This window comes from Mesoplodon bidens (assembly GCF_964165515.1).
Source record: "Mesoplodon bidens genome assembly, contig: HAP1_SCAFFOLD_178, whole genome shotgun sequence".
NCBI lineage: Eukaryota > Metazoa > Chordata > Mammalia > Artiodactyla > Ziphiidae > Mesoplodon > Mesoplodon bidens.
Genome location: NW_027671948.1, coordinates 823227 through 845635, shown reverse-complemented (window position 1 = coordinate 845635; position 22409 = coordinate 823227). Strand labels below are relative to the sequence as shown.

At 53.8% G+C, this 22409-nt stretch overlaps 1 protein-coding gene across 1 annotated transcript; it reads right to left on the bottom strand.

Annotated features, from left to right (window-relative positions):
* Positions 1–1166: 1166 nt before the first annotated feature.
* Positions 1167–22260, bottom strand: LOC308610772 (BCL-6 corepressor-like; the record flags this gene model as incomplete). Its single annotated transcript, XM_081259783.1, is given in 19 exon segments — positions 1167–1444; positions 2595–2761; positions 7652–7885; positions 7889–7906; positions 8237–8257; positions 8261–8418; positions 8902–9168; positions 9171–9248; positions 9251–9328; positions 9683–9928; positions 15592–15778; positions 16250–16274; positions 16276–16301; positions 16961–17596; positions 17600–18508; positions 18510–19748; positions 19750–19803; positions 20744–20822; positions 22142–22260. Coding segments are annotated over 19 exon segments (4728 nt in total), but the record flags the coding sequence as incomplete, so codon positions are not given.
* Positions 22261–22409: the final 149 nt, after the last annotated feature.

The following is a 22409-nucleotide window of genomic DNA, read 5'->3' as shown; positions in this document are numbered from 1 at the left end:
CGACTGTGGGGACAAGACTCGATCTAAGCAAATCTGAAGACACATAAGATCCCAGGTGCCACATACGGCTTTCTCTAATCTTATACGAGAAGAGGGTACACATCAGTATTGTCCCGTGGACCTCACGCGCCTTGGAAGGCCCCTATGGTAGCCGTTTGGGGAGGATCCCTTCCCCAAGAGTTTAGTGACTGAAACTGTGCAATTGCAGTCGCTGACTCCCGTGTCCTTTGGGCTCTAGGGGTGTGTTCCAATGAGGGCAGTTGGCTGGGGAGCCCTCCCATCCCCCAAACTTTTCTGGAAAAGTTCCACTGCATTATGTGAGGTCGGTGGACACTTGGTGAGGAATTCACTCACCCCCCAACCCATCCACCCTCATCTGCTGAAGGGGATTTCTAACTCCTGCCACCCCACAGAGCAGCTGGGCTGGCTCTCGACCACACGCTGGCCACGCTCACCCCTGAGCGACGGACACCTGGACGTTATAACACGGCAAAACGGGGTCTTCGGAAAATTCAGATTCCAATAGGTCACCATAGGCCTCGTTGCTGTCATCCTGGTCCTCCGGTCCTGGGGGATTTGCTAAAACATCGTAACCACTTTCATCATCTGGTTCTAACCGGGGGGGCAAACAAGAGAGAGGTCAGTAAGCTGGAGCAAGATTCCAGCTGTTCTCCAAAAAGGACCCTGGAAAAATTCTTTCCCAAGCAAGCCCTGCTCACAGCACCACCCCCACCCCCACCCCCACCCCCACAAGCCCAACTGAAACGAACAAGGCTGCTCACCACACACACAGCTGCCAGAGAACTCCGAAGAGCAACCGGGGTTACCGTCGTCAGGAGCCTGCAGGTTATTTCAACAGTGTGGAGAGAGAGGGGGAGAGAGAGAGAGAGAGAGAGAAACAAGATAACGCCTGCTGGTAAGAGGCAAATGCTGCTGGAGTTCGGGAACATCTCACGCTGGGGCTGGTGTCACCTCCTGACAAGTCCCACTGCACACGCCTCCAGGTATGTGACTGAAACCTCCCCACGCGTCCACCCGCCTTCCTGAGGGACTGCCCGCCTCACCGCCCCAGCCTGCCAAACAAAAGCTAGCCTGGCTAGCTAAGAGTTTTCCAGCCCCCCACCTCGCAAAACTCAAAGTATGTATCTCTTCTTTGACAGACTAACGTTGGGCCGCTTTTCCCAGTAAAGGGTCACTTAGAGTAAACGGGGGGGTGGGGGTAGGGGGAACCCAGGTGAAAGGCTGTGAAGTCACCGTCTAGATGCTTGAACAAGACCGTGTCTTGACCTCTGCCGTACCTGTTAAGAACTTCTCCAGAAGTTCGCTGTGGTTCACTTTCTTGATGGTTCTACCTGAGTATGTAGCCAGGGTAGGAACAGCACCGTAGGAGAGGAGCAAGCGGACAATTTCGAGATGATCATTCTTGACAGCATCGTGGAGAGGCCTAGGAGAGGTGCGGGGGATTACACCCGTGCACGCGACGCTTGCTTCTAAGGACACGGGGCAAAATCGAGCGTGTGCGGCCAAGCCTCGTAGGCGCGCTATTTCACCGAGGAGGTGAGTGTACGGTCGCTGCGACAAATTACTCTGTTATTTCAACACATAACCCTTTACGGGACAGGTGAAGGGACCATCTCAGGCCTAATTCTTCAATGCAAATCTCTCTTAATGCATGGCCCAAGGAGGAACTCAGGCCTAGATGAAAACGTTTCCAATGAACTTAAATAGTGACAGACTGTAAGAAGGTAACGTACGGAGGGGTGGGGGGAAGAATCCCAGCATCACGGAAGCAGATACGACAAGCCATTGTTATACCATTACAAACAAAACCCAAAAAGTGCAGTTTGTCAAAGAAACTGGGGGCAAAGTGGAACCTCTCCTGAAACCAACTTGGAGATGAGTGATCAACCCTCTCGCCCAGAAGCAGTCGACAGGCAGGGCGAGTTCTCAGGAGGATACAGAGTCCTCCTGCCCGTGTCCGCTGGGGTCAGGAACACTGTCCGCAGTCCCATCCAGAAAGGATGCGATTTGGAAACCACGAACCACCAAATACCTTACGGTTTTGCTCATTTTATGACCGTCAGGAAAGCCCCAGTGCCCTGCCTCGTGGTGGCATCCCAGGTACAACCAGGAAGATGCTTGGGCTGACTCAGACCTGGGCCTCTGGCCAATAAACCGAGGTCAAGGACAGAGTGGGGGCCAGGCCCGGGGATGTGGGTGGACACGGCAGGTCCTATCAAGCCAGTTGCCACTGGACCTGTCTGTACTCCTGCAACTTTCAACTCACATATATGTTCAAGAGTGAGATTCAACAGACGCTGGTGAAGAGTCCAGGGTCTTAAAAGAGAACACCCCTGATTATTCATGCAGGCTCAACATTTTCAGGGACCTCTGTCCATAAGAGTGTCACAGAGTTTTAAAGTTCTATGTAAATTTGCCAGAAAGATCTGTCCGATTCCATTCTAGAGGACTCCACCACCAGTGTGCTTACATGGCACTCACTCTCCATCTTTCCTTCTGGGGTTCCCCGCACACCCTGAGAACCACTGCCTATGCCCCAGCAGGGCCAGGCCAAGAGCAAGACCGCCACTGACCCGGTTCCATCCTGGGCACTGCAGTTGACATCGGCGCCATATTCAAGGAGGTGTCGTACGATGTTGAGCCAACCTCTTGCACAAGCCTCGTGCAGGGCACAGTAACCCGCATTGTCGCGGTGGTTCACATCACAAATCTTGTTCTCCAGGCAGTACAAGACCACTTCCTACGGGGAGAGGAGAGGAGAGGAGAGGAGAGGAGAGGAGATACCATCAGACAACCATACAGTGAACCTTGTAAGGGTGACCTCCCCATAGCTTGGCGGTGCCCACTTTCAAAGGCATACATCCTTGGGGCCAAAAGCCCACCATAGCGCGGGCAGGCGGCAGGCATCCTGGTCGGGGGTGAGAGTGTGTGAGAAGGGCTTGGAGATGCAGACAGTGTTGTCTAAGGCTCTGCTGCACCAGTGGCCTGGCCATGGGCAAGTTACCCTTGAACTTCTCCAAGCTTCCACAGGGCTGCTGAGAGGACGCATTCGGATAGCGATGAAAGCCCTCAGCCCAGGGGCCGACGTGACCAGTACAGAAGTGTCACAGCTGCTAACATCTTAGATGACACATTGCCAAGCACAGACCATTCTCACTTGATGGGTCTGTTCAGTCAGTGGCAGTGGACGATAACACAAGTTTAGATCAAAGTATGGATGACCAACACTTAAAGAGAGCTTAAATCAGCCAGAGAACATTCCCCAGCTTAGAGAAGCAGGGACACACAGGTCAGCTACATCCTCGCGCCCCCTGTTAAGACCCCAAATCAGAACCTGGGCCTCAGATGCTCTTGTCTGTACGTTAAGTAGAGTTAAAGAGAAGCTCTCTCCCTCCATCCTCGAGGAATGACACAAAATGCCTCCAATAACCCCACCCTCTATTTTGCCTCACTCCACCCTCTCGGGGCAGAATCAGTCTAATATTCTCATATTTACTCAAGTTAATGACAGGAACCTGATACACCACAGGCTGCAACCTCCACATTTCAAGAATCAAATAAAACATTCACCCCCGCCCCCGGAGATGTTCTGTGTCAACACTGTGCATTAGAATCACTGTTATTAACCTTCTTTCTTTGGCTTGTTAAAATATTAATATGAACCACTCCCAGTAAGCAGAGCAGGAACTTATTCAATGTTTTATTACCTTAAGAAAGTTTTCAGACACATCGAAAGCATTTGCCACCAGAAAACACATTATACTGTTTATACTGGGTAAGTCGTGCCCAGCAGAGAGCCGTCAGGTTCTGAGAGCTGGGAGTAGGCAGAACGTGCATGTGGCCCAACACATGGTCTGCTGGGTAAGGGGGGATGGGATGGGGTCAGAACAGGCCTCCTTGTGACATCTCTCAGGTAACTCATCTGTTAAACCTAAAACGGGGGTCATTCTAGCCGCCCATAAGTGCGAGATGGGTTCTGTAAAACCTTTTATGCCCTTTGGAGGACACGCCAATCAAAGGTGACCACTCACTTGGGAGCGAACTAGAATGTTCCATTTGCTTACCACGTGAACCTAATGGGGCATGCTGGTAAACCTGGCCATTGGTGCCCTGTTACTTCAGGTCACTGCAGCAGCTCCCTTCCAAAACAAGAGGAGGAAGAGAAAAGGCACGCCCACGAATGCATTTCTCCGTTTACATCCCAACCTGCCAGAAAGCCCACAATCCTCTGGGCTCCCAGGCCACCTGCCCCGAGCCCTGGTATCCAGGATACCGCATGAAGCTGCTGCTCTTTTAGCAGGCCCTCACTAGCCAGACTTGAGTGGACGGCTGCAAGCTAATGAGTTGTGTGCGCCAGCCACGGAGAGGCCCTGTCACGTGGCTCTGGGATCAGGTCTGAACGCCACCAACTGCTGTGCACACATCAATTTACTCAACCCAGGGTTTATTTGCTGTGACAATCATGGCCTTCACCTGGAAACCTTCATCACTACTAGGGCAGATTCAAGGGTACCTAGAAATGAAAGGCCGTCCAAGCTGGTGGGTAAGTCAACTCTCTTCTCCTGGAAGATGGCAGCAAAGGCAGCAGTAGCCCCACGGCCAGGTCAGACTTTTTGCCACGGGCTGTCCTAACTCAACCACGTTGATCCCACTGTTTACACAGTGCTTCTCATTCCCCAGATGAGGACGTCTTCTGTCACCCACAGGAACCCAGGAGCTACCAGGAAAGGAAGGTAGTACTATCCTCATTCAACACTTGGAAACTGAGGCCCAGAGATATTAAACCCCAAGTTCAATTAACATGAAGTACTAGACCTATAACTCAGGTCTTTGGTACCTGGTCAGCTGGGAAGATTCAAAGGGCCCAAGAGGGCCCCAGTTAGAGGGATGCAATCCAGCTGTGACGAGCATCCCACAGGCCTTCTCTGTTGGGGGTCAAGTGGGCTAACTACACTCTCCTAGCTAGGAGGGTGATGGCCTCTAAATGGATGGCAACCGTCGCCACCAACACTTTCTCTAACTGAAAGGTGAAGAGGCGGGGCGAGTCTGTCGACGCAACACATTCCTTGGTTTATTTTCTCCGCTAGAAATAAACGGGAGTGTCTGAAGGGCAGCCCAGCCATTCCCGAGCAAAGTCAAACTGCTTTTGTCGGACAGCTCTCTGTTCAGCGGCTATAAGCCGAATGCCACTACCCGCAAAATGTAACCATAAAGGCCATAAGCCCGACGTTGTGAGTTAATTAAATGCCTCATTAACTTTTTTAAAAACATGACTTATTCAATTCATAGAAAATTTAACCATCACCGCTAAAGGCACAAGCATGTGGTTGCACACTAGCGTTTTAGCCTAAGAAATAGAAGCCTTTTTCCCAGGAGGGAAAGGTTTGAGGTCTTTGGCCACGCAAGTGATCTATTTAACACGGATCTGAAGCCAGAGTGTGTTTCTAAACTTCCAGAACCACATTATCATGACATAAAGCTCAGACAGCCTTTATACTGCACATGGTATCTTTGGCTAAGCAGAAGAAAATAACCAAGAATGCTGAAGACAAAACTTCAGGAAAACCCTCCCAAACCACACCCTTATCTGCTTAAGCAAACTGTCCTTCAATTTGAAAAGGTTGAAGCTGCCACATCTCCCAAATGGGCCATCATCCCAACATTTAAAATTCTGCCCAGAGAAATCCCAGAAAGTTGGATTCAAAGTTGAAAGCGTTCATCTACTTGTCACAATGTTCAGCATCAACACTGGTGATGTGTGGAATCTACATATTGAAATTTACATTTGAAGAAAAAAACAAATCCGACCGTAAACATTCCCAAGGCTTCCTGTGCAATCAAAGGCCAGGTAGCCTAAAAAAGGATGGATCAAGTGCCCCTTGGTCCAGGCCTCAGAGCCACCAAACCAAAATGGAAACTGTCTTAGAGGACCAACGAGGGTCTTTTGACCTCTCTGGTCCCAAAGGGAGGCTGCTGGAAATGATGCCAAGTTCACAGGTGGGGCTCGGAGCCCCGCCCTCCACGGCGGGTGCAGCAGCACCCCGCCCCCCCATCTCCAGCATTTGCTGGAAGCGGGAGGCTACTTTCTCAACCCTAACCCAAAAGTTGGGGTTAGGGGTCTCCCCCCCACCTCCAGCGTTTGCTGGAAGCAAGGAGACTATCTTCTCAACCACGGGGGGGTCTAGCTCAACACTATGTGCAACATCTGCTCTGTCCTCCTAGGCGCCCGCTCTCAGCTCTTGGGAAACCAACTGGGTGCTCCTTGGACTTCACCTGCAAGTAACTGCGCTAACTACCAGAAAGTGCTCTCTAGCTAATGGAGAGGTCTCCAAGAGACGTGTAGATATAAACAACAGCACATTCAACCCACAACAACAACAACAAAACACCCCAAACTAAGCATAGCCCTAGTGCTTCCAACTTCCCACCCACAGTCATGCCTTAAGGCCAAGGCAGGCACACTTCCAAGGGCTCACGGCACTATGGACCGGGGTGGGGGGACACGACGGGAGACGGGGGACAGGGGCACAGAGCTGGCTGAGGGTGTGGGCGCCAGGGCTCCGGGCCAGCCTGGGTCCTGCCACCCCAGTGCTCATCCACACCTCCACGCTCAGCCTGCTGAACCGCGTTTTACTGTCACCATTCAACTCCCAGAGGGCTGATGCCAGCACAGAAAAATGCCTTTGCCCTGTGGGCTATTACATCACAATTGCTACTGACAAGTATGGTGGGGGAACTGCACCCGGCATGGAGAGTCATCTGTCTCACAGAGGTTTTGAACTGTAAAAAGGGCAATTCCAGTGTGAGCCAGTCTTGCTGAGGAGCGTGGTGGGCTGTGGAGCACTGCTGGATTGCTACCTGTACGGGTATCAGCTAACCCCTCTGAGGCTCAGTTTCCTCATCCGAGAGTGGGCTAGTACGCGTTACTCCCAAGTGAAGATGTTAACAGGGTGAAAGGAGTTACTACAGATCACACGGGCTTAGGCAGATATCAGCTATCTTTCTATGTTGCTCTAGCAATAGAGGCCATCACTGTCATCAGCTGTGCTGGGTTGGGATACAGCAGTGTGGACAGGGAGTTTTGTGCAAGGCTCAACCCCTGCTCCCCGCCCATCAGCCCTCGGCTCCCGTGCCCTCTCAGAAAGAGACTGCTCAGGTCTGCCCCACTCCCACCCCTACTCTGCACAGACACTTCCCACCCGCTACCCCACAGGGGCATCACTCTGCCCCAAACAGCACAAGTTAGTAGAGCTAATAACTACTCTCCTTCTTGCTATTCAGAATCCAAAAGGGCTCATTAAAATTCCCCTGGTCGCCAAGCCCTGGGTTAGGTCAGATTTTATATCAGAGATAAGTGAGCCAGACTGGCCGAAGCAGCCTGCCTGCCTGAACGGGAACGGAACATCAGAGAGGCCTGCCTTTCTTTTCACACCACGACTGAACAAGCCACCAAAGAGCCCGCAGTGTGAGCGGGAGCCAACGCAAACACCCTGCTGGAACACCCAGCCCAGCCCGCCACGTGGAGGGGGCTGGGCTCTGAGACCCGCCCCCCATCCCCAGCCAGTGTGTCCCCCACCCAAGGAGCAGCAGCCGGTGGATCCTGATCCGGGGCACCCACAAGGATGCTCACCTCGTAGCCAAGCCGGGAGGCCTGCTGTAGGAGGGTCTCGCCCGCGTTCTTATTGACAATAAGTCTCCGCGCTTCCGGTGGCATCGGGCGGGACTGGGTGGTCTCTGGAGGGGAGCTTGACCATGTCAGCTGCGAGGCCTGGGAAGCTGGTAACAATTGCTGCAAACAGTCCAAGGGCTTCTGGTCCTGCTTGGCCGGCGAAAGATCATAGCCGGAACTGGGCTCAGGCCGCTTTCAAAATCTCCGGACGGTCACCTATCACGAAACCAGGCAGCGCACACATTTCAGGCTGTCCTTCCTCCACCCGCCTGGTTCGCCTCCTCCCTGAGTTACAAACCTGAGTGGAGGAAAGCACTTTTCCTCCTCTCAGTCTGGGGGAGGCGGGGCGCGAGGAAGGGGTTGCATTTTTACTAGCTGGAAACTTCACCACCACCCAGGAGACACGTCCCCTAGGAAGGGGCAGGGACGTTTTGGGGGGAGGGGTTCAGGAAAAGGAAAGCTTTGTCCCCAGAAGCAGAGAAGCAGGCAGGCGGGATGTGCCTGCATGGGCCCGGGGGGCGGGGGAGAGCCAGGGGCAAGAGGTACCTTGCCATCCGCATTGTCCACCTAGGAGTCCCCTGGCAGCGGCAAGCCCCGCCTGGGCTCCTGAGGGATCAAATGCTTGGTTTTGCACGGTCGCTTCCCGGATGGTTTCTCGCTGTTGTCGGTGTATTTCTGCGGCAGGGGCGAAGGCTGCCAATCCATTTCTTCGTCCATGCACAGCACATCTGTCAGGGGGAGAAGCAGCGGGCGTTACACAGTTGTAGCCGGTGAGGAAAGAAAAGCCCATTGTTAGCACTGATCGTTGGAGCAGCTTCAGTTTTTAAAGATATACCAATTATGTTTTCAAAGCGCTAATATGTTAATCATCCCACATTCAACCGGCAAATAGGCTAACCCACGAAACGCCAAATGGCAAGTCGCTTCAAAGGGCCGCAAGACAGGGCAGAAGCCAGCCCTTCGTGCGCTCCCGTCCCCACCCGTGGGGGGCCTGGGTGCTCGGGACAGGGCGACTGGGGACAGCCTGAGGCTGGAATGACGGCACTGACAAGCGCCCGGGGTCACCCAAGATTTCCCTTCCTGCCCAGCCGCGGGCTGGGTGATGAGGAGCAGCCCAGGAAGTCGAGCTCCCGCCTCACTGTCCATTCCATAAGGAAGTGTGCAGGCTGAAAGGACCTCAGGAAGAAAACTCCCCGCTCGCCACACGCTACTCTTGTCAACTTGGATGGCGCTCAGGTCCCCTCCAGGGCCGTTTCCCACAGAGGGCGGGTGATCCACCCTCCAGGAGCGCCCCCCGCCCCGTGCGTATCCTTGTTCATTGTCACTGCATTTAAGGGACTCCTCCAACCAGCTGCTGTTGCTTTTGGCCTCTGCCCTTTTCCTGCCAGGTTTCTCTTCGGAGATGCTATTGCCCTGGGGGGTGACCGCAGGCTGAACCGCCTGGATCACTTCCTTCCTGCCCTGCCGGCCAGGTTTGCTCTCTGCTCCCGCCGTTCTCTAAGGTGCAGCAAGCGGCGCTGCTTTCTGGGATGGAGCCCTGTTAATTCAATGCACACCTCAGGTTGGTCAGCTCACTATAATGTGGCTCTTCTAAGTGGTTAGAGGAACTGTTTGTCATTTCCCTCTCAGGCCAGTCAGCTAATGGAGAAATAACTACAAATTAATGAAGAAGCCCCCCGGGGCGGGGGTGGTGGTGCGGGGAACAAACTGTCTTACACATCACTAACAGGGGTGGGGGAGGGGAGGGGTGTGGTCACTGTGTTGGCTGGAACTTGTCACCAAGTCTCGGGAGGCGGTCTATTTGCCTTTGGCCACCTTTGGGCTCCAGCCCCGCCACCTGGCTTTGGGGGCGTGGGGGGTGGGATGGGGGTGTGGGGTGGGGAGGTGTGAGTGGCTCCCCCCAGGGATCCAGGGTGGGACTGGAACTTTCCACTGCTCCGCTCCAGGACTTCCGTAGGGTGCCCTGCGGGCCCGAAGCCAAACCGAGCTCACCTTTGGAGACCCGTCTCCGCTTGGCTTTCAGCAGAGAGTCCTCCGGGAGCACAGTGGTCTCAGTGTGGTTCCTATTGCCAGACACCTTGCGCTTTCTGTTCAGCCGGAGGGTGGGGCTGCGTGACGCGTCCGGGGCCGCCTGGTCCGCGGGGGACTCTCTGGGGGGCTCCGTGTCCATATCCTCAGGAAGATCACTGTCTTCTGGGGCTTCAAAGCGGTCAGGTTTGCTTCCATCATAACACTCCCCTAGGGGAGGGGAGACAACCCGGAAAGGAGGGAACAAAGGTCACCAGGAGCAGGCAGGACCCCCACGCCCAAGGCAATCTGCTACCAACAGACCACCCCCCTTTGGAGACCAGGGGCCTCACACGCCGCAAGCACAAAACCCTCAGAAAGACGTCCCAAAGGAAGGACAGCTGAACACAACCAGCAAAGAAAGCAGAAAATGAGGTGCGTAGCCCACTCACAATCCATCCTTCAAGGGTCAAGGTGAGGCATCTACACCATCCGTCTATAGGCATGTGAGATCACTCCCTAACTGCTTAACTCTCCAAGGTGGCTTACTTTTAAAGGGGGGGTGAGTGACCTCACAGTAAGATCCAACCAATCAGGGCAGAGCTACAACGGGGGGTGAGTGACCTCACAGTAAGATCCAACCAATCAGGGCAGAGCTACAAATGACTATGGAAACAGCTGCTAGTCAACAAAAAAGGCTGATGTCATCAAGAGACCAAATAGCCCCCAACTGCCATCTACACAGACATAGCACCAATGTTCACTTGGGTCAGCAGGGGCGAGGGTGAAGAAAAAGGGTAGGGAAAGAATGGTGGGAGGCTGGGAAGCTGGGAAGCTGGGGAGACCAAGGCAAGAGGAGCCTGGCAAAGGGAAAGGAAAGGCTTCCTGGTGCACACACAAGGGTCAAGGGCAATTTCAAAGAACTCAACCAGATTGCTACAAGTCCGTCTGTCCTCTTTCCACACCCGTGGGGGGAAAGCATTTCACTGCCATCGAGGGGCTGCTCCTATTTCCTGTCTAGGAAGAAGGCCCACAGTGACACCAGTCACCCACCTGGCACGTCTCCACGCCTTCCTTCCCAGGCAACAAGCATCTAAGGACATTTCAAAGACAAGACTCCAACCCCCTTCGTGGGGGTGGGGTGGGGGGGTGCGGCGGGCAGGGCTGAAGTACTCACACCTCAGCTCCGCCTGTGTTGCTCCTGCCCCTCTGCTCAATCTAGCATCCACTTAGGGCTTTTCCTCCAATCACCCCAGCCTAACATCACTCCTCACTTTTGCTCTAGCCAAAGAAACAGTTCAACTGCTTTGCTAGTCACATTGTTTCTAACACACAAATAATTCCATAATGATCACTGTGCTGTTAAAGAGTTCCCCGAAGATGACCCTGTGTCCATCACCGGCCGGGGGTGGGGGTGGGTGTATGAGTTTGGTATTTCGTTAACACCTGAGCTAAGCTCCCACAGCCCGTTTTTCTAGATGAAATCATGGACACACCCCTCACATGCTGCTCGCATTCCTCCTCCTCTCCCTAGACCACTTCAAGTATCACTCCCACTTCTGCTCAGCAGGCTGGTCCCCTGATCAGCCTCTCTTGGGAGCATTCCCAGCATTTAATGGCAGCCAGTTGTGGGGATGAACCTCACCCTGGCCTGGGCTAGCCTGACCTGTGTTCTCAAGGGTGGAACACACTTAGCTTTTCTCCAAGGGTATCCCAAGGTGGGAGAGATCCCCATCTAGTCTTGCCGGAATGGTGGAATCACCCCAACCGCGAGGGTCTCCTGCCATGGCAGCAGGAGAAACACCAAACTCCTGGCCTGTGCTTACGGGTGATGCAGCACAGGCTACCGCAGGCCCGGTGAAGACGGCGTGCTGCAACTCTCACTCGGGCTGCTCTGTGACCCTCTTAAACACTCGGGCAGGAATGGCGCCGCTTTACAACTCGGCCCCCTTCACTTGTAAAGTGGGAATGTTGGGTTTCCTTGGTGGCGCAGTGGTTGAGAGTCCGCCTGCCGATGCAGGGGACACGGGTTCGTGCCCCGGTCTGGGAAGATCCCACATGCCGCAGAGCGGCTGGGCCCGTGAGCCATGGCCGCTGGGCCTGCGCATCCGGAGCCTGTGCTCCGCAACGGGAGAGGCCACAACAGTGAGAGGCCCGCATACCGCAAAAAAAAAAAAAAGTGGGAATATTACTGCTAGCCTCCCTCCAGGGTGGGCTTCATAATCACGGGCCGGGCTCAGCACAGAGAAAGGCTGGAAAAATCCCTTTAACCAAAAGATGCCAAGACTTTCAGACCAGCCTGAATCTCAGGCCTGAAATGTAGGAAATTTTAAGAGGTGAGCCCTGCTGGTTACACCATTGGACTTCTCTGGTCCAATCAGCCTTCCCTAAAAGCTCCGTGGGAGGGGATCCATGGAGGGATGGAAGGGCTACCTTAAGAACCCCCATGTCCAAGTTGAAAGTTTCTTTTTCCAAACTAGGTCCATCCACCCTTCCCCCAACCCCAGAGCCTTTTAGGGCAAAGATCTCAATTCCCCTCAGCTAAGGCCCACCAAGACCTTACGCTAGTGTGACCTTACCCAGGCCAGTAATAACCCTGAAGGACACCCACCCCGACTGCCCAAGATGCCCATGGCCACCAGCTATGGGGTAGAGGCTCCGTGTCACTTGGAGCTTCTCAAAGACTGTTCTAACCACGACCCACACGAGGATGACCCTTGAGGGCAAAAGAGATGGGGAGATAAATAGATGCACGGGGATCCTAACCATCAGGCTTTGCCATCATTGCTACTTTTGGCCCTTCTAAAAGTGGGAAGCCATGTGCCCTTGGTCACCCAGTCTAAGCAAGATGTGAACGTGGTCCCTGCAGCATGGTCCTATGACTCACAGCACATATATCCCAAATTCATTATGGTTGTACCATAGCATCACCTCACAGAAGCATCACCACAGCAACATTTACAAGTCACTGTGGCAACAAAGCACCCTCACCACTGTTGAGCCATGCCCAGTGAGGCCTAAACAAGGTGAGAGGGTTCTGAGTCGCTGCAAGGCTCCCCAGGATTAAAATCCCCTTCTCTGTAGCTTAACTGTAATAGCACCTCCAGTCAGGGCTAACCTTGTTCAAAGTTACACCCGCTACAGAAGGAGTGCAGGGGATCTCTGTTCCAAAGTAGTTTACAAACGTGCAGGTGCTCAGCTGGAAGAGAAGTTCCCTGAGCAAAGAAGTTTCATGAAGCCCCTTGACTGAGCCTTCCTCCAGCTCCTGGCCAGGCACTGCCACTGAGCAGGACCTAGGCCTGTCCCAGCCAAGTGGTTCGCAAGGGAGATGGTTACTCCAAGTTTGAGAAGGAAGGGACCAATGCCTCCTTGCCCCGCCCCATCTTCAAATGCCACTGAGGGTTCCTAGTGATGAACTTCCAAGTCTGAGGAACCTCCAAACTCATTTGGTGAACTTCCAAAATAAAAATTTCACTCAGCCACCCATGTGATCATAAAGAATAAATGAGTATCTCGGCCACTGTGTTTTCAAGTTAATTCCTTTTTTTAAACAACCCCTAGCAACAAGATGCACCCGCGCCAGGACAACCAGGGCCGTGCAAACAGCACCCACCACCTTAGAAGCTCCTGGGCCCTCCATGGGTAGGGGCTGCCTCAGAAGGGGGAAGGCATCTTGAAGGCGTCCTGGACCCTCTCTGGGACCCATGCCCGCCCCAAATCCCCGTCCCAGCTCCCATGTGCTCACAGCTCGGCTCTCGGCCACACCGACACCCATGAGAAGGACCTGAGCCCATATCAGCTGAAGACGTGATGGCCCAAGAACAAGAAGGCCCGTTCATATCCAGCTGAATGGAATGAACACCTGCTGGGCCTTGGACGTGGAGGCTGCAGTAAGAACAGTGGCCCCTTCAGGTGACCTTTCCTGACCAGCTATTTACAAACCCCACGTCTCTACAAGACAGAGGGTGGGTGGGGAACCCACCTCCATTGCCCCAACCTTTCAAACGCAGCCCCTCACCTTCCCCAACCCTTCTGCTGCCCTCCCATGGTGGCGATTCATGGCTCACTGGGCCACGTCCCGGGTGCTCCAGGAAGAGACCCGTCGGTCGGTCTGAGATTGGAGGCAGGCGGTGGGGGGAGGGGGCTTTCGGAATCATCTGGGGCTCAGGCCCTGCTCCCCATCAGCCACACCGAGTTCTCGTCTCCACGGTCAGCAGGAAAGACTGGGAAGGACGCACACTAACGTCTCTGGGAAGAAGGGTGGGTGAGGCCACTGAGACATGAAGGGCAGCAGCCACCCTGGGTTTGGCCACGTTGCTGGAGAAAAGGGCGAGAAGACTCGAGGCCGGTTAACTGCCCGCTCCCTTCCTCCAGCCTCCCTCACCATCCACCCGCAACAGGCAGATTCCCTCCTCAGAAAAGTGCATCCCCGTGAACTTGGCCTTGCCCACTTTTACCACATCTCTCTGAGAAACTTCCCTAGGAGCTGAGTTATGAGGCCACTCAGGAGGGTAAGGGCTGCGTGTCAGCTGTGAGCACAGGCAAGGAGGGAGGCCTTCTTGCTGCTTCACTCCAGGGTGGCCTGGACCCTCCGTTTTTCATTCCAATCCCGAGGGGGAGGAGCTCGGAATCGTCTACTCCAGGCACATCAAGAGCCCCATCCCTCGGGTAAGGCCGCCACTGACTAGCCCCAGAAATCCCCTTCTACGGGAGCCACGTGGGACACACCGGTCCCGGTGTGGCTTACCCAGAACCCTGGCCACAGGCCTTTGTCTGACCCCAAAGATGAGCTGGGGGAGGGCAGTGCTCCAAGCAGCAGAGAGAAGCACACGCTGCTGCTGACCACAATTTTCCCGAACTGCATCAGGCACCCACGACCTAAGCGTGCGGGCCAACGCCGACCCTACGACTGGGTCCAAGGGCCTGGGCCTCCCAAACGTGCCCACCACCCCCGACTGTCCCGTCTCAGGAGGATTGCACGCCCACCCTGTCCTCGACGTTCACCTAGGTGCCCTCACTCACCATCACCGGTGAGGTTTCTGGGGTCCGGAGCAGGCTGCAGGCCACAGGCCACAAGCACGCACACTGAAGAAAGTGGGAGAAAGACCTCCACTTGCTGCCAACGCATCTCATTAGCCCAGGAAGTCTCGAGGGCAAAGCCCGAAGTCAACCCCAGTGGGGGAGCAGCCGAGGGGACCGCAGAGTGTGACTCGAGGCCAACACGAGCTTTCTCTCCAGTTCGGCCTCCAGAACAGAACACAGCCGTCTGGTGGGAAGAACGGCCTCGCTGATCCCACGGCCTGGGAGCGTGGTGTCAGCTCCTCATGACTGCAAACGAGCCTCCACAGAACACAATGATGCTCATCTCTCTGGGGCCTTCATCAGCCCTCATCGCACGTGAACGAAACCTCTGCCTCTGGAGGGAGAGTCCGAGTACTCTCCACTCCCTCCCACAGGAGACTGTCACTCTGGAGGGTCTGGCTCTGGCTGCAAGTGCCATTCCACTGCTACCAAAAACCCGTGTCCGTACCTGCTACAAAACAGAACACATACCTGCTACGCTGGAGGTCCTGCACTGCCATTCCTCTGCTCTACTGTATCAGACTATTACTAACTACAGGACTAGCATTGCTCCGGAAAAAGGAGACGCGTGCCAGGGAACAGCATTTCATAGGTGCTTCACTCCTGGATGTCGCAACGCTCCAAAGGACAACCAGCCTTGCAATCCACAGCTGGGAAGGGTGGCCAGAGCAGCCCGTTCTCCGAACAGCCAGCACCCAGACGCTGGGCCGTCGGAAGCGTACTGTTTCCTCTCACCTCCCTCGGCACTGGGAGCGGAAGCGCCCCGTTCCCACCGACGTGGTACCACACGCGAGCCGCCTGGGTTCACTTACATCTCTCACTGTCGTTCTGGTCGGCAATGGCCTCCTCTGGGGCAACCGACTTTGGCTTTTTGTCCTGACTTCCTTTCAGCCTTTCCCAGTCAGCGGGGCTAAATTTGCGCACCTCGGAGTCTTTGGTCGTGGGGTGGCCGCCTTCTCGCTCTTTCATCTCCAACTCTGAGAAGCGCATCACTGCACGCTACAAAGAGAACGGAGATGGAAAAAAGACACACCTTACCACCAAAGCTATTTCACTGCCCTTACCTTAAAGGAAGGTATCTTCAAAGAAAAGTTTGCCCAAAACCAACCACATTTTATGATACAACTGAGATATTTTAAAATTGAACGATAAAAACGTAAGAGTGTCTATGTGTAACTAGTCACACACTCTTTATTCCTAAAGCCATATGTATGTAGAGATATATGTGGTGTGTATGTATAGCCATACATACACTGTGGCATACAGACAGACATTCTCTTTCGAAGGTAAATAAAACAAAACAAAAACACGACGCAAAGAAAGCGAAACAAAAACACAACAGAAAAGAAAACAAATGCACAGTGAATAAAGACGACCATGGCCCACAAACTTCCCTTTGTATATTTGGAAATGAAATTTAACTCAAAAGGTTTATGGAAGATTCCAGTAATAAAAATTTGAAGAACTGACCTCACAGTAAGCAGCGGGTAGACAAAATACTGTCCTCTTGTAATCCTTCCATGTATGTAATTAAAATGGGCACTCAATGGATCATTTAGATAACTTCATCCATTTTTATAAGCATAAACCAATTGTTTTCTTAACATTGCAAAACAATTTGGCTTTATTTGTCTTTTAATTAAAAGTAAAATATCTTAAGGAAATTCCTATACAACATCTATCATTCACTAGCAAGTTAAATACATACTCTATCCCTTTAAGCAAGGTTTGTGTTTTTGTTTTGTTTGTTTGTTTGTTTTTTGGGTGGAAAAAAAATTGCACGAATCTCACAGACATGCGGCCGCTACACACCTCCACCAAGTATCACGTAAGGCACTCTAAGCAGCGCTTTTAGGTATATTTGTTAACGTACAGTAACGGCAGAGAAATCAAAGCGATTGATAGGTAAATGTCATGCAGTCTTTTAGACATCCTTCGCAATAATTAAAACTTCCGTTGTCAGCATTCGAGTGGAGTTCGCTTAAAATCTACAGAATAACTTAAAGTATCCACTTACGTCCCCTTACTGGACACATTTCAAACATTTAAATTATCCTAAGCTTCATTAACCAAATCAGCCCGGTGTCCTGCCCTATCATACCCCCGGCCCCCTCCTCTTCACACATTAAAAAAACCTGACAACTGGTCAGGCTCCTGAAATTCGGGTTGGGGGGGGCTCACATGCAATGCCCGCTGCTCCCGGCCGAGCTGACTGGAGTCTGCGTACAGTCCGGTAGCGACACACTTGAACCGGTCACCCACGTAACCAGCGGAGTTGGCGATTCTCTTTGCCAGCTTAGATGGCTTCGGGTTCAGAACTTTGCCATCGGTTGATCCTGCCTCGTCAGCTCCGTCTTTGGTGTAGGTGGGGGTGACGTCCACACTCGGTGGGGCACTGCCCACGCAAAATGGTTTGGGATCCTCTTGGGTTTTCCCGAACGTGACCGCAGAGCCGTCGCTCGCCAGGGTCGGCTCCAGGAATGGAGTCGAGACCGGCGTCGCCAGGTTCTCCTTGTTGGTTACCGCTGGAACATTCTCCTTGCTTAAGCCGGAGACTGGCTGGCCCGGAGCCTGTTTGAAAGTATAGGCTTCGTGGAAGTCACTGATGCGCCCCAACTCCTCTCTCAGGGCAATGAAATCCCGGTGTGGCTGTAGAGCCGGGTCAGGTGGGGGTTTGGTGGGCTCGGCACTCTGGCTGACACTCTCAGCTGTGAAGCCGGGTTTGGACACGTTAGCGTCGGTTTTAGCATCTGGCTCTTCCCCGAGGAGGTCTACATAGACAAGCTTGTCACTCTTGACAACGGTCTTCCCTTGATTTCAGCTGGTGCTGGGCTTTAGGTTCTTGTCCGCGGGGACTTCTGGATGTAACTTGGTGCTGCCGGCTTCCAGTATCTCAGAAAACCGGTTCCAGAGGCTTGGGTCCTCGTAGCGGGTCCTCTCGTGGGACCGGTACCTCCTCTCCGGCTTCTCCTCTTTAGTGATCTCGATGGGCGTATGAGGTATCAACATGGGATGCACCATGCCCAACCCCAGCGCGTCCTGGTAGGTCACAAACTCCGGCCCGCCCATGGGTAGCCCGTAGGGCAGTCCCGGCTTTGGGGCGAGGTGCCCAGGAAAGAGACTGCCATTGGGCAACACCGGGTGAGGGTAGACAGGGCCTTTGCCGTGTAAGGAGAGGGGACTTATGGCAATGCCCTTGGGCGCTGGGTAAGGCAGGTAACTCCTGGGGTAGGGGATTGGTGGGGACCTGAACGCCTCGTTTGGTGACAGAAATACTGAGCTCGGCGGGAGGCCATTCTCATTCGCTTTGAAGCTCGGCTCTGGGTTGCTGGCTTTGGCGCCCTTGCTGCCGGTGCCGCCGCTGTGCTTGGCAGGTGTGGTCGAGGGCTGGCCCACGTGCTGGATGACGGATGGCGTGGTATCCACGGAGCTCCTGCTGGTCTCGCTGCCCTCGGCGGTGGCATTTGGGGCCGGCGACGCAGAGGCTGGGCGGCCGGCGCTCGACACCGACCCCGAAACGTTAGTGACCACGGCGTCGGCGGCACCCATGCGGGGACACGAAGAACTGCGCTGCTGCGGGATGGCCCAGTCCAAGGCCTTGTTTTTCAGCGGCAGGCCTTTGCCATTGTTCTCTTCGTTAGGACTTGGCCCGGGCACCACCCAGGACGAGGGAGCCGTGCTAATGATCTCAGATCTATAGATAGCACAGCCATTTCCTGGAGGAGACAAGAGTTTCTTTCGGAATCTCACTTCCGGAGAGCACTAGGCCGCTTCCAGCTCTGCTGTGAACCAGGACGGTGGGAGCCATCTTTTTCACGTGGTCAGCTTTGGAAGCATCTACATCCACCACTTTAGAGGACAAGTCTAGTGGCTTATCGGTGACGCCTTTGGTAACCGTCTGCTTCTCCAAGAGAGGAGGTGAGCTGCCACCTTTTCTGTCTTCACCTGCTGTTTTCCGGGTGTGCCCGGGAGCTGGCTGGGTGCTTTCGGCTCCTTCTGGAGCCTTTGGATACTTGCTGCTGCAGAGCCTGGCCGCGGGGAACTCGCTGCTGACCGTCATGTATGGCTTCGACAGGGTGACCGAGGGCGAGGTGGACATCCTGGCACAGTGCTTATGGAACGCGGAGTAGGTGTCCGCAGCGGGCTGGGAGGGAAGGTGGACGCGGGGTGAAGGCCGAGGCGAGGGGGGCAACAGGAGAGCCGTGTCCCCCGGCAGGCCGCTGGTGACCGCCTTGGCAGAGGGCACCCTCGGCTGCTTACTGTTCTGGATGTGGGGATACGAGTGGGAATCGACCGGGTTCCCAGGACTGACACCCATCTTCCAGGGCAGGCTTTTGTCTGCGCAGTGGACCAGAGGCGGGATGGCTGGTGAGGCCGAAGGCGTCGAGAGTCTCATGGGCGAGGCCAGGGATGATGGGATGTGGGGACTGATGTGGTGAGGTGGCGGCAGGTAGAGAAATCGCTCCCCATTGGTACAGACCAGAGAATACAGCGGCTGGGCCACGCCGTAGGACTGCTGAGGTAGCAAGGCCTTGTACGTGTTCAGGGAATACTTCTTTGGCGAGTCGAGAAAAGGGTAGATGGCTGGCGTGGCCCCCTCCATGTAGGGATTGACCCAGGGCAGCCGCAGGTAACTAGCACCATTGATGTTGAGCGGGCTCTGTTTGTCGCTGGCAGGTCTGTCCAAGCCCAGTGTTTCTGCCGTGGGGACAGCACTTTTTTGTATTCCGGGTGGCGTTTTGTATATAGCACTGAAGCCATCTGGGGGCTTTCCGGAGACAGCGGAGGCCTCCACCATCTCGGGTGTATTCGGTTTGAACTGCATCTCTGGGTTTCTTTCGGAAGAAAACCCCAGACCACCTATGGTTGTGGCAGCCTCCCGCCCTTTCTCTGAGCCCAGTCCACACGAGCTAGAATAGACGATGTTTCCGGGGACACGCAGCCCTTCCCGGATCAGGCCGGTGCGTGCGGTCCATGCTCAGCGCTGCCAGGCCATCGATCCGATGGGCCGTGGTCGCGTCCACCTTCGCAGAAGAAGAATATGGGTATTACCGAGGACATGCCTTCAAAGCAGCCCATCCCAAAGAGAAACCGCGGACTAGCTCAATCGGACATCAGCCTCAACATCTGAGCCGAAACGGTTAAAAACTAAAGGATTCACAAGGTCTTTGCCCCCCGCTTATCCAGAACCCTCCTCTGCCTGCCGCCTCACCGTTGTCCAACTAGTGTCCTCAAAGCACGGAAAACGTTGGTCCCCTTAGACTTGAGGCCCCTGCATTAATCAGTCATCTATTAACTCTGGAAGATCCACCTTCTCAGCAGAAATTCTTTGCTGCAACTGAGGTGATACCAACTCCACTGCTCTCAGAACCACCCTCATGGGGTACAGAACTCGGACTCACCCTCCCCAGGCCCCAGTCAGGTTAGGGCGGGGCGATGTGCACTGCGTTTTCCCCGGATGGAGCGGGGAGGCATTCTTTAACATAACAAAAACCAATCTTCAGGGGGACAGTAAGGAATGAAGGACTTGAGCTGTCTCATTTCTAAATCAATAAAGAGGCCATGGGTCAAACTGTAGTTGTGTCTTTTGACTTCCTCTCCCTGGTATCTGAAGACAGCTCTGTTTCATATTTTACTGGGAAGGGAAACCCTAAGGGTCTACTTGGAGGCTACACATTTATCCAGCTGGGAGCACTGATGTGGCACGTAGCTTATCGAAGAAAAGGCGGCACGTATCCCACCAGTCACCAGGGGACGAGGACGTAAATGGAGAGCACAGCCAAGAAAGCGAGCCAGGAAGAAATTGGGTGAGGCTTCGTCCTGCGGCCTAGGCTTTCTACTCAGCCCTGCCCTGAAACACCCCGCCCCGCCCCCAAAAGGCCCTTTAATGGTAGGCAAATGAATGCACGATTGATTACAGATCACTGATACTCAGCACATCAACAGAAGCCATTAATCTCTTACCACGTTGTGATTCAAGGGGTTGTCTTCCCTTAGTTCCAGTACGGCCTTTGAAGTGTCACCTTCGTTTACAGGAATTTTCCTATTTAGAAGGACACACCAACTTCATGAAAGCATTCCTCACTTAATCCATCTTTCATAGATTGCCCCAGAATAGACCAGTTTCTAATAACTCCGTTTTTCCAACTGCCCTTAAAAAAAAAAAAATCCTCCCCAATGGCCCATATTGAAAGTTGTCCCCGAATGGTGATTCAACGGGACTGGGAAAAACAAAGGAAAGGCAGGGCAACAGGGATGTGAAATCACAGATGCTACGTCCTCGAGGTGGGTAAGGCAGGAAGTCTGCACAACCACGTCACCCTCACAATTCTTCCTCCAGAGAGGCCGGGCAGGACAGTCCGGGCTCTGCTGTCCTAGCAGACCCTTATAAGCTCTACCTGAGGACAGGAATGAAGTAATACAATGTCCAAAGCCAAAGTGGGGACCTCAAGGCTGGAGTCTGCGAGCTGGCTACATCAATCACTTCTGTGTTACCCGTGAGGACAGGCTTTCAAAACTTTTCCCCAAACAAAGTTAGGTACCATGTCCTATGAAACTGGTTTCCATGGTGATAATGAAGCCATATTTGACTGCCTCTATCAAAATGATGGGGGATAACACACTAATATCATACAAATGTCAGCTGCTCCAGGGGAAGCCACACATCTGTGCCAGGCTGCTTGCGGCTGCCCCTGGAACTTGTTATCAGAGAGCATCGATAAAGAAAGTGCTTGGTGCCAACTTCCAAATCCCCAGGATAAAATCACTGACAAGCGGCAGAGAGAAGTTTCATCATTACCCGGAAGAGCAGCTTCAATTATCTACTGCTTAGCTGCCTCTACCCCGCACTCCAAAATTACTGATGAGGAAGCATAACAGAGCTGCCGGGTGACTGAAACCAGGAGCCAGTGGCCTCGCTTAACAGGTGGCGGAGGACGCAGAGAAACCCTGGGCTTCAATGGTGTGAAGGGTGGCTATCGTCCCATTTATTACTGAGCAAACTATTTGTTTTAAAAGCACATCGAAGGCCGATCCACCTGGGCCCACACTCCTGACATTTAGAGTTAAAGCAGCATATAGACTGGGATTAATTCTCCTTCGTAAATATGAAATAATAAATTAAGGACGAAAGTGCACTGAAAGGCCGCTTTAGGGGCTAACCTCTTAAAGGGCGGCAATGCTTCGCTGAGCCAGGTTGCCTGTTAAAACTGTAAATCAAGGGCCACCAGCTAGGCAGGAGATCTCCCCCCTACCCCCTTAGGGCCCACTCTGGCTGTGAGGACATGAAGGGGGGGCTCTGCTCAGGAGCCCTGAGGAAGGACCCACGCTCTCCCCAGGCCTCAGCCGGACACGCGCATTTACCTGTTGTCGCTGATCCCACACATGCGGACCCTCTCGCTGTTCATCCAGCTGTGAACATTCCCATATGGGGCGGGGGGGGTGTGTGCTGAAAGCACGTCGTCTTCTTGGATGGCAGCTTTTCTTCAAGCGTCTAGTCTGTTTAAAACAAAAAGAAGCCCAGGAGGTTGAATAAAAAAGGAGCCAAAGAGGGAACAAGAGAAACCCTCCTTCTAGGCACTTCATACAGAATGCACTTGGGAAGGCAGACCCTGCTCCACGTTCTACAGAT